The sequence below is a fragment of the Cydia pomonella genome, chromosome 16, assembly GCF_033807575.1.
Source record: "Cydia pomonella isolate Wapato2018A chromosome 16, ilCydPomo1, whole genome shotgun sequence".
Lineage (NCBI taxonomy): Eukaryota > Metazoa > Arthropoda > Insecta > Lepidoptera > Tortricidae > Cydia > Cydia pomonella.
The window spans coordinates 8238986-8250651 of NC_084718.1; the positions used below are offsets into that span (position 1 = coordinate 8238986).

At 39.2% G+C, this 11666-nt stretch overlaps 1 protein-coding gene across 1 annotated transcript; it reads left to right on the forward strand.

Moving 5' to 3' along the window:
• Positions 1–342: 342 nt before the first annotated feature.
• LOC133526622 (uncharacterized) lies at positions 343–852 on the forward strand. The gene has a single exon (XM_061863314.1). It carries the CDS (start codon positions 343–345, stop codon positions 850–852), a length of 510 nt encoding a protein of 169 aa, XP_061719298.1.
• The last annotated feature ends 10814 nt before the right edge of the window (positions 853–11666 follow it).

The window sequence follows — 11666 nt, forward strand, 5'->3', positions numbered from 1 at the left end:
TGCTGTCCCGCTCCCGCTGATAATATATTTGACACTCGTATTTCATAAAAATAGTTATAGTGCTGACTGTTAATGTTCTGGTGGTATGTGGAGGTTTAGTTACAATTTTACAACAACAAGCCGCGGTGGCTCTCTCTGGAGTACGGAAGGTGGCACAGGGAGAACACCCCCCTGCTGTGGAATATATGGTATGACTGGGCCATAAGAGGGGCCCTCTGATCAACATCTGCTATGCAGACGACACCATGGTGGCTGTGCGGGGAAGGCACACGGAAGATAACTTTTTCAGAGCGGCGGTAGCGACAGAGATGTCAGTGGGTTGCATCGAACGCCTAGGATTGAATGTGTCCCTCCCGAAGACTGAAGCAATTGTCTTCGGGGGACCTGGAAGGGCGCTACCTGAGGATTCCGGTCAATTCACACATGAAGTACTTGGGTCTTGTTCTTGACCGGAGGTGGAATTTTGAACAGCATTTCCTCAAGTTAGCGCCCCGAATCGTGGGTGCTGCCTCAGTCCTTAGCCGGCTATTACCAAACGTGGGTGGGCCGAAAGCCCCTTGTCGGCGCCTGTACGCGGGCGTTGTTCGGAGCATGGCCGTATACAGGGCACTAATTTGGGCAGACAGGCTCTTGCCTAAAGCCAAGCGTCCGCAAGTGGCGGCCTTGCGCATAATAAGGGCATACCATACGGTGTCTTTCGCGGCGGCATGTGCTCTGGCAGGCACTACACCCTGGGAGCTGGAAGCTAAAATGATGGCTGGAACATACCGTATGAGAGCAGAGGCCAGAGCGCGTGGAGAACGCCTCGACCCAAAGGAACAGGAGAGCAACGACAGGCTGTCAAGAGACTGAGGGACCGCTGGAAGAGCGACCTGGAGGATTCCTCCTGTGGAGTTCCCCAGCCCGGGGTGAGATGCGTAAATGCATTTACTCCTGCGTCAAAAAAAAAGAGGACAAGGAGAACACGCTCATCATTCATGCTGTTGCTTTCCAGAATAACTACCCTGCGTGACCCTGACGTGACCCCGTCGCCTCTAAATGGGGATCCAAGTATGCCACGTAGCATCATGCGTCCGTCTGTTCAAGAGGTGTTAGTTGCACCACCCACACCGACCCCCGAAAAATCCAGCAAAATGCAAAGGGCATTAATTATTACTCGAGCTGGAGTTCCAAGAGGCGACGGCCTTGCTCAGTACTGCCTGAGCTCCAGCGCGGTCCCTCGCCTTTGCATTTTGCGACGCACTCGCTTAGGCGTACGACCCGTCGTACGATCCGTCGTCGTTGCGCTACGAGCCACTTCAGCCAATGACCAATCTAATCAGAGGGCCACATTCGACGCTGACGCCGACCACCAAGGATTTGTTTAATTTGCGTTAAGAAATTTAAGCCATAAAACATACAGTTAACCACGAAATATCAAACCATCAAGGCCATTTATACATCGCGCTCGGCTCAACCAAGTGTATGGCTTGCCGCAAGCTGCGCTTGCGTCTTGTCTGCGCAACTTTAAGTTGAGAGCAGTATTCCATATGTGGGCGGACCTGCACCTTATAAAGCTGTAGGCGGTGGGCCGGCGATCTGGATGCGTACTACCTCGCTTGATCTGTTGAACATAAGTCCCTATGTTACATAACGAGCTTTTTCGAGAGTGCGTCCCGACAAGCAAGGGCGTGAGACCGCAAGAAACACAGATTTTTACAAAATAGAAGTAAAAATAAAAACAAAATACCGTTCCATACATATAGAAAATTCATGCATTTTGCACTTTTCGTGCTGATTTCTCGGGGTTTCGGGGGGAGGGGGGGGGGGTGCATCTAACTTAGCTCTTGAACAGACGGGCGCATGATGCTCCGCGGCATACGTGGGTCACCATTTAGAGGCGAAGGGGTCAAGTCAGGGTAACACAGGGCAGTTATTCTGGGAGACAACAGCATGAATGATGACACTTCGTGTTCTCCCGGTCCTACCTCTCGTACTCCAGAGAGAGCGACTTCTTTTCCGATGAGTTGCCTCCCTGTCACAGTTACGTACGAATTGGCAAGTGCGACAGAGAGGCAACACATCGAACGTGATTCGCGGTAGGCTCTCAGAATATAAACAGAAGGTACTTTCTATGAAATACGAGTGTCTAATATATTGTCAGGCAGGTGAGTGGAAGCGGGAGAGCAATAAACAGTGTAACGATGCACGTTACTCTACTCAAAGTAGGGATAGGTTAATCGTAAATTAGGACTAATTTGGATTTAAATAAATAAATAAAACTGTACTATGCGCGACTGTACTCGTACACAGTGTACACAGCGTAGCAATAGCAACAACGTCAGCAGATTTGATCGCGCGGAACTTTCAGAGTACGCTGGCGCACTACTGCCGTCTGACTCTGCTTCCGATCGTTTTAGGGCACGGACCTGTGCGGACATGAGCCGGGCGGGTCGGTCAAGTATTTATTTTTCTTATCTACGCAATAAAATACATAGTTTTACTAAACGTGTAATATGTAGAAAAGGACGTATTTAAGTTCCGTCTTGCACCCTGGGTATAGGTTTGTAAGGTTCCGATTCAAAAACCCATTAGCGGCGCGGTACCTTTGTTCCGACCGGCCATACCAATAGTACCTAGGGACGCAGAGGCCTCCTTTTGCATCCACATCAGCTGTCCACGGCGCTGCCCCTAAAGACGTTCTTTATCAACCAGGAGCGGGTCAACTAGCACGACAGGGGAGTATCAACATACCATGGAACAGACAGGCTAATTTCTTCCCTTACGGTCCGTTACCATGACCCACGCTCCACAAAAGGTTTTTTACTTAAAATAAAATTATTTGATTGAAAGCGTATCCACAGGCGAGAACCATTAATAGCTACCTAATTTGTTTTTATTGTAAATTTTACCTAAATCTGGGTGCCTAGCCAAGATGCCAATCGTTCGTGCAGTAAGAGTGAGAGAGATGGAAAACCATATTAGTGCGACACAGACAGTTGGGTTTATGATTGGCATCTTGGCAAAGCAAATATGGAACGCGTTTGAACGGCATGGAAAGTAGCGAGGGAATTAGGCAGAGACGTAGTGAGGCCGCGCTACTCATCATGCCGCTCGTCATGCTCCTCGTCATTCTCACCGCTCCCTATTTCGTCGGATTTTTGGTGCGAGTCAAAGGACTGGCAATATGAAGTATGGAGCGTCGCGCGTAATCGTGCGAGTAGGGCAGTGTGTGGTCGGAGAAGGCAACAGCGCGGCAGCGCGAGGAGTTTAGTGAGGCCGTAGTATTGCTATTACCCATTACAGCGGCTAGCTACAGTATTTTCCAAAAAAATCGGACCAACTGGGCATATTGCCTACAGAGGGTATGTGAAACACTGTACATTACTCTGCTCCCAGGACTTCTTCACTAACTGCTTACGGCGTTCGAATTCGCAGTGAGTAGAGTTCACTCTCACCTTCAGTAAAACTGAAAGACCTAGATCTACATGACTAGTAAAATAGCCGAAACAATACGAAGCATCACTCTAAATGGCGCTACATGGAACGCCCCTTACACTGATACAAGATTTTCATCTAATAATGTCAAGAACCAGTGCCTGATTCAACCTTTACCGGTCGCCGTGGTAAGACCTAGGATTTACCAAATCCATGTCGGTAAAAGCCCGAAATGACAATAATTATTTCACATTTCGGGCTTTTACCGATCGGCATCAGTAAAACCTAGGTCTTACCGGTATATCCTAGGTTTTACCGTTCTTCGGGCTTTTACAGTAACATATATAAATTAAAGGCCCCTTTTTCATGCCCAAACCATTTAACATTTGGGGACCTCGAGGAATCCGAGCCATCTTGGAAAATGTGTACCATCAACACAACAGTCAACATTAAAACTTATTAATTTCTACACAAAAAAGTCCTCGATATCTTTGCAGAACAATACATCTTGTTATAGAGAATACTTGCTGAATCTAAGTTTAACGCTTATACACTTCCAGGGGACATTCTCTTAAAAGGAAACTCGGAGGAATATGAATTCTATTTTTAACTATACATTTGTACGTGGTCTACCCCAATATTAACATTTTACTCTACTGTGACTAAACCAGAAAGAAGGGTTATGGGTGTAAGTACTGATGATTCAGTACACCCAGTAGCTAGGTATTAGGATACTGGACGGATTTTTTTAAATGACGTATCGTTAGATTCCTCTTGCCATTCACAACCTACTTTTACTTGGTCTATTAAAGAAAAATCAATACAGCCGCCTTGAGAGGAGTCCGAATATTAAATCATATTTTTTCTTCTAGCGCCTAAACTATTGAGCGGAGTACAGTAAAACAGACATCAGTAGATCCACAGTTAGTATACAAGTGCTATGCAATACCAAGGTTCTAAAATTAACGGAAGAAAAAGGTTTAGGGCTAAATAATACGTCATTTAAAAAATCCGTCCAGTGTCCTAAGCTACAGGGTGTCCTGAATCCTCAGTACTTATACCCATAACCCTACTTTCTGGTTAAGTTGCAGTCAAGTAAAATATTGATATTGGGGTAGATTATGTACAAATGTATAGTTAAAAGTGGAATTTTTATTCTTCCAAGTTTCCTATTAAGAGAATATCCCATGAAAGGGTATAAGGGCTAAATCTGGGTTTAGCAAGTATTTTTTAAAGCAAGATCATTTTTTTTCGCAAAGATGTCTAAAACTATTTTATGTAGAATTTTATAAGCTTGAATGTTGCCTTACACGATTATTGAATAAAGAACGTAGATTTAGAGTAAAACGCGAATTTCTCCTGGATGGTCCACATTTTCCAAGATGGCTGCGGTTCCTCGAGGTCCCCAAATGTCAAATGGTGTGGGCATGAAAAAGGGGCCTTTAAGGAGCGTATATACATACCAAATTTCATGACTGTTCAGACATTTCGAGTTTTGTCCTAATCCGACTGTGCTGATGCCACTATGAGCGAAACGGAGAGCGTTAAGTGCGGACGTGTTAACGATTTATTTTAAAATCTTTAATATATATTGTGAGTGAAAATAGATTTTAAGATTAATGCCATAGAAACAATTATTAACTGCAAACTAAGTACGTTCTAAGTCGTTTTGCAAGTGAAGCTAGTGCAGTTCGCTTATCAGCGCGCAGCAAGTTCGGTACGGTTGAACGGAGGTAATAACCAACGGTTAATTATCGACTCACGACTGAAATAAAATGACTGATTCAGAGGCAGAGAAATCAGACAAGATAACTCTCCGAAAGCGGAAACGTTCGCGAAATTATGATGATCTAAGAACTGATCTACAAGACCTTCGCAAGGAAATTATCTCCATGCTATCGGAATTTAGTCAGAAGCAAACTGCTAAAATGGATAGTATTGCGGCAGATATTTCAACTATAAAAGATCAAATAAACAACATACAATACAAAACAGACCAACTCATTTTGGAACAGGATAAACTGAAAACGGAAGTCGCAGAACTAAGAAGCAACGCTAATGATGCAGCATTAAAAGTAGCTTTACTAGAAACCGACGTACAAAATATGAAGGCGTCAAAACCTTCAGGATTACCAGCAGCACCGAAGATGGCCCTCACATGCGATGAAATGCTGCAGGAAATCAATGAGCGCTGTGTGCGTGACAAAAATTTAATAATCATTGGCATACCTGAACCGCAGTCCGATGATCGTGATGGACGAGCTGCCTCAGATGCTAAAGAAGTCGAAACGCTGATCAAAATGACTGATGCAAACTGTCCCCATCCAAAAATAAACGTGCGCCTAGGAAAATATATACCGGGAAAGGTAAGACCTATCAAAGCCATTTTTAACCATGCGTCCACTGTAAAAACAATTCTCAAAAACCGAACAAAAATAAACCGAAACGATATACAACTGTACTCCGACAAAACGCCATATCAGCAGAAACACTTGAAAAAACTAAAAGAAGAACTGCAGGCCCGTATAAATAGTGGAGAAACAAATGTTGGCATAAAGTATATCAAAGGCGTTCCGAAGATTATACAATTGGAGTCAAAAAACTGATTTCTAAAGAACCAAATAACGCTGGTGTAACAAAAGAGGAATTAACGCACCAAATTGTAAGTAACTACGAAGACCTCATCAAAACAAAAAAATCGCTCTCAATCTTATATCTGAATATTCGTAGCTTAACGACCGCTGGAAGAATAGATGAACTAAGATGCATAATACAAGCCATAGGTAAGGTTCACATAATAGCTTTAACCGAAACATGGATAAAATCTCAAAGTGAAGCAGACACATTAAATTTAGCTAACTATACCCACTACTACAATATTCGATCGCATTCAAGAGGAGGTGGTGTTTCCATGTTTGTGCATAATGATATCAATCAGCTTATCCTCGAAGAAAAAACTGAAGATGACAACCACTTTCTCTGGGTCCGCATTGAAAAGTTTAGCCTGGACATTGGGATCATCTATAAGCCAGGACGTACAAATAACGATACTTTCTTGGAATCTTTGTCAGAACAACTGCAACGTAGGAGGAGAACTCTTGTGCTCGGTGATTTCAATTACAATCTATTGGAAAAAACAAAGAATATTGAAGAATATAAACTACTAATGCGTGAACACGGATATACTATACTCAACAAACTAAGCAAAAAATACTGCACCCGAGAAACTTTAGAAACACATTCTATCCTAGATCATATATGGTCAAATGTCAAAGGTCATGAATATCACGTAGCTATAATCGAATCAAACATGTCTGACCACAAGCAAATTTACATTGAAATGAAGGAATGCCCTCGAATTCCAATAAGAAAAATAGAATATGAATCAGTAAACTATAATAATTTATATAAATCTATGGAACATATTAAAGACAATGATATATTTAACAATTATGGAGAATTGGAAAAGTTTCTTATTAGCGAAATCAATCAAAATAAATCTATAAAAATTAAAATTCTTAATCCACCAAAAAATGACTGGATAAACAAAGATATCATAGAGGCAATAAACCATCGCAATACATTATGGAAGAAGAGCAAACAAGAGACGGATAATCAAAACTTAAAAGAAGAACTGCGGATAGAAAGAAATAAAGTTTTTAATTTGATTCAGGCAACCAAAAGTGAATATTACTATAAAGCTTTTAATTTGTGTAAGGAAAAGCCTTTAAAGATGTGGGAGTTGATTAATAACCTCTGGGATAACAAAGCAAAAACAAATTCCATTCAAATCAAGTTAAAAATAGGATCAGAAATATTTTCAGATATCAAAGAGGTCTGTGAATGCTTCAATAATTACTTTGCTAACATAGGTTCCACATTAGCGAATAAAATACCACAGCAATATCGCAATGCTACACCAAGTGGCGTTGCAATTATAAAGAAAGAGCTTGCTGATTTTAAACCTACGACAGCCAACGAAATTGCAAAAATAATTGATCAACTAAATCAAAATACTAGTTCAGGATTAGATGGTGTAACGGTAAAAATTCTAAAATGCGTTAATAAGCTTATATGTAACAGTCTTGCCAGTTGCATCAATCAATGCCTAGATGTCGGAGTTTTCCCTGATTCACTTAAAATAGCCAAAGTAAGACCCATATTTAAATCTGGCGATAAATTAGACCCCGGCAATTATAGGCCCATATCGGTTCTACCAGTTACATCTAAAATATTTGAAAAAATTATACATCAGCGACTAACAGAACATCTTAATAATAATAATTTCATCACCGACAAACAATACGGTTTTCGCTCAAAGTCAAACACCCTCTCGGCAACTTCAGATCTTCTTACCGAAATAAAAGTAAATATAGATAAGAAAAACATTGCACTTGGTATCTTTATTGACCTAAAAAAGGCATTTGATACAGTGAGCCCTACACTTTTACTGTCAAAGCTGAACTCCATTGGTATTGTTGGAAATGCATTTAAAATTTTAGAATCATACCTCAATAACCGGGTACAAATTACAAAGCTAGGCCAAATGAAAAGCAATCCTTGTGAAATTAAATATGGAATCCCACAGGGATCTATTTTAGGACCATTACTGTTCTTAATCTATGTAAATGACATGCATAATATTGGATTGAAGGGACACCTAACATTATACGCGGATGATACCTGCCTGTTCTACTTCGGCTCGAAAATTGAAACTCTAATAGAACACGCACAGGACGATTTAAATTTACTCCACAGATGGCTTCTTTGTAACTTGTTAACGATTAATGAGTCTAAAACTAAGTACATCATATTTGCTGCAAAAAATAAAGTCATTCATAATCATGATCCCTTAGTAATAAATAATGTAACGTTACAAGCAGTAGAACAGGAGAAATACCTTGGCCTCATTCTAGACAATAAGCTATCATGGAAACCACATATTAACTCCCTACGCTCCAAAATTACATCGCTCACCGGTGCATTGCGACGTATTGTTCGATGTCTGCCAAAAAGGGTTCGATACACCATTTATAATTCACTCATTAAGCCTAATCTAGAATATTTAATAGAAATATGGGGATCGGCCGCCAAAACTAACTTAAAACCCTTACAAATTTCACAAAATAAAATAATGAAAGTATTATTTAATTATAAGCGCCTTACACCAACTAGCTCTATATATAAGGACACAAAAATACTAAACATTTCCCAAACTTATGTATACAACACATGCATCCTTATAAGAAAAATCATATATAAAGATATACATAGCCATATAACGTTCACTAAAAGATCCGAGGTACAAAAAAGGCTGACGCGACAAGCTAATAATATACTCCTGCGACCACCCAGAACATTATATGGAAAAAAGAACATAATATACGAAGGAGCTCAATTATACAACCAATTACCAAAAGATGTCAAAGACGCCAAGTCAATGCTAGTTTTCAAAAGAGCACTAAAACAATACATATTGAATAATAAATCTAGGTAGGCCGTTTGCTTATTCACCAAGTATTCATAAAAATGCCCAACATCATACATCTTCTAAGGCTTTTCAAAAATATATTAAAAATAGAAATATAATAATAATAATAATATAAATATAATACATCATATACATATTCCGATTAATTTATAATTAAAAATAAATTAAACATACTTTGCTAGGCGAGTTAAACGACCCTATATCTAAGCAGTTGTCGCACGAGCAGTTCGTGTTCGGTTTAACTGGCCTCGACCTCGACGCACTGCATGTTGTTAGTGTTGTTACCAAGCGTCTTTGTACGTAAGTCGTTCACCGTTTTTGCATGCTACCCTCTCCTATTTAGATTTAAGCAAAATTATTGTTTTCTCAGTAAGTGATTTATGTAAATCTTTTGAGAAATAAATATCTTAAACCATAAACCATATGTACGTAAACTGTAACTGTACTGCGGACTCAACCTTCACGTTATAATTTTTTAAGTATTAACGTTGACATAGTAACGAAAATAATAAACACGTCAATTGAAGTAAACAATATTATTACATGCAAGAAAATTTTGCAAAATAGGTACATTAATGATTAATATGTAAAACACCATTAATTATTGAATTAAAATTATGATTTTGTGTTAAAAAATATGAGACCAATTATACAGCCCGATTACACGGGCTACATATTAAAAATGATTATCATGGAAACAGTAAATATACACAGGTGAACAAAGTTATAGTAAAATAGGTGCATAATTTCAGAGCTTGCCTGGCCCACCTGTACCACCTACCATGACCACGGCCGTCTCCTACTATTATTTTTTTCTAATACCTATGGCCTTACTAGCGAATAGTATTCCATTTAAACCCTTAACTACATATTTGTGGCACTTGGGGTTGAATTTGAAACTCTAGGGCACTAGCGTGGCTCTATGAGAGCGCCTTATATAGGCTTCTGGTGACCAGAGGATCAGCATTGTTAACCAGCGCGGAAATGCACCCAGCCTTCTGGGCACCCTACCGAGCGACCAGAATATAGGGCAAATATTTTATGTATACGTTTTTGACTTAAGTGTTTTTATCATGTTTTATATTTAAACTTACAGATGTCGAACTACCAGCAAAGTTTTTGAAGAGGTGTAGTTTTTATATTTCCTGGTACCAAACTGATACAGGAAATTGGAACATCAGTAAATAATCTACACCGAAGACAATGAATTATAGTCACATAATACTTTAATGTTTTATTTTATTAAAGAAATCGGTAAAAAAATGTGTTAACTGAAAAAGATAAATTTTATTTTATTTGTAGTTGAATAACAAAATATGTATTTAATCTCCTTTTAACATAGGAATTCTCTTTGTGTAGGTACATATAAATAATAGGTACTTAGGTCTTGGTAAGTAATATAGACAGTACAGTAGGTCTTATCTTAATAATTTGAGATCTCATACATGCGTTCCGATATATCTGATGGCGACTGTACATACAATGGGGTCGCGTATACGAGTACAAAGAGCATTAAAATAGTTGTTGATAGACCAAGTGAGCGAGCTACTATAGTACCTATCTTTATATCAATTTTATGCATTATGTAATAGCGCAATACAGAATTTTTTTTTGACAAATGTAGTATTATTTTTATAGTAATAAAGGTTATTCATGAACCATCTCGTAATTTAAAAAAAAACGGACTTTATCTCTAAATCATATGCCTTATATTTACAGATGTGTTAGGTTACAACTTGGTTCGTGAACGTGGTTTAGAAGCAACTTGAGACTGGGTGCGGAGTAAATTGCATCAATTTTTTTTACAATTTTGAGCGTTTATAGGAGAATATGTGGAGCGAGCATTATTCGACGTGTAGGTGTGGGTTCAACAAAAAGATCGCATGTCAATAGTTCTTTATTGTCGTTAAAATTCAATTAATAATCGCCTTTATCGACCATCAACTGTGTGGTCACTTTTTAATTGATTGACGTTGTCAGGTACAGTTTCACTACTCGCCGCCGCATTGTTCATAGCGCATTACTTATCCTATCGAATACAAGATGTCGCTGATTCCTGTAAACTTATGTTTAAAAAAAAAAGACGCTTTACTCTATGCCATATATTGTAGGAAAGGAAGGGTATTCCCTGTCGTACGTCAAAAAATCCAAGATGGTGCCCAAGCCCATGGACAATAAAGTCTAGCAATAAAATCAACACTTGTCAAAATTTGACATTAGCAATCCACAGTCAGGTGACAATCAAATCAAACCGAACCACTTCGAGTTCAGAGCCATTTCAAACTATATAGTAGTAATAAACAAAGTTGATTTTTGTTTGATTATTTTTTCTATGAATGAGTTTTGATTGTTCCAAATGATAATATCCACAGTTGATAGAATCAACACTTGATACAATCAACATGCGATAGAATCAAGTGTTGATTTGATGTGGACGCGAAATTTGACAGTTGTGCATCTCGAATAAGGCCCCTGTTCATATACTTACAATTGTTAAAATCGTGTTACATTCGGTTAGACTATTGACAATTAAAAAAATCTAAGGTGAAGTATGGCAAGAACACAATTATGCTTTACCTTTACTGGAACACTTGATTGTTGAAGGTCTTTGACTCCTCGTTAGTTAGTAGCTTTGATTGCGCCTACCCCATTAACCAAGTCACAGACTATAAACCAGGCTGAAGTATTCCTGATAGGCCAGTCTATTCTGCAAGTAAATCGATACTAACATCTTACTTAATTCCATTGTGGCGGTAAT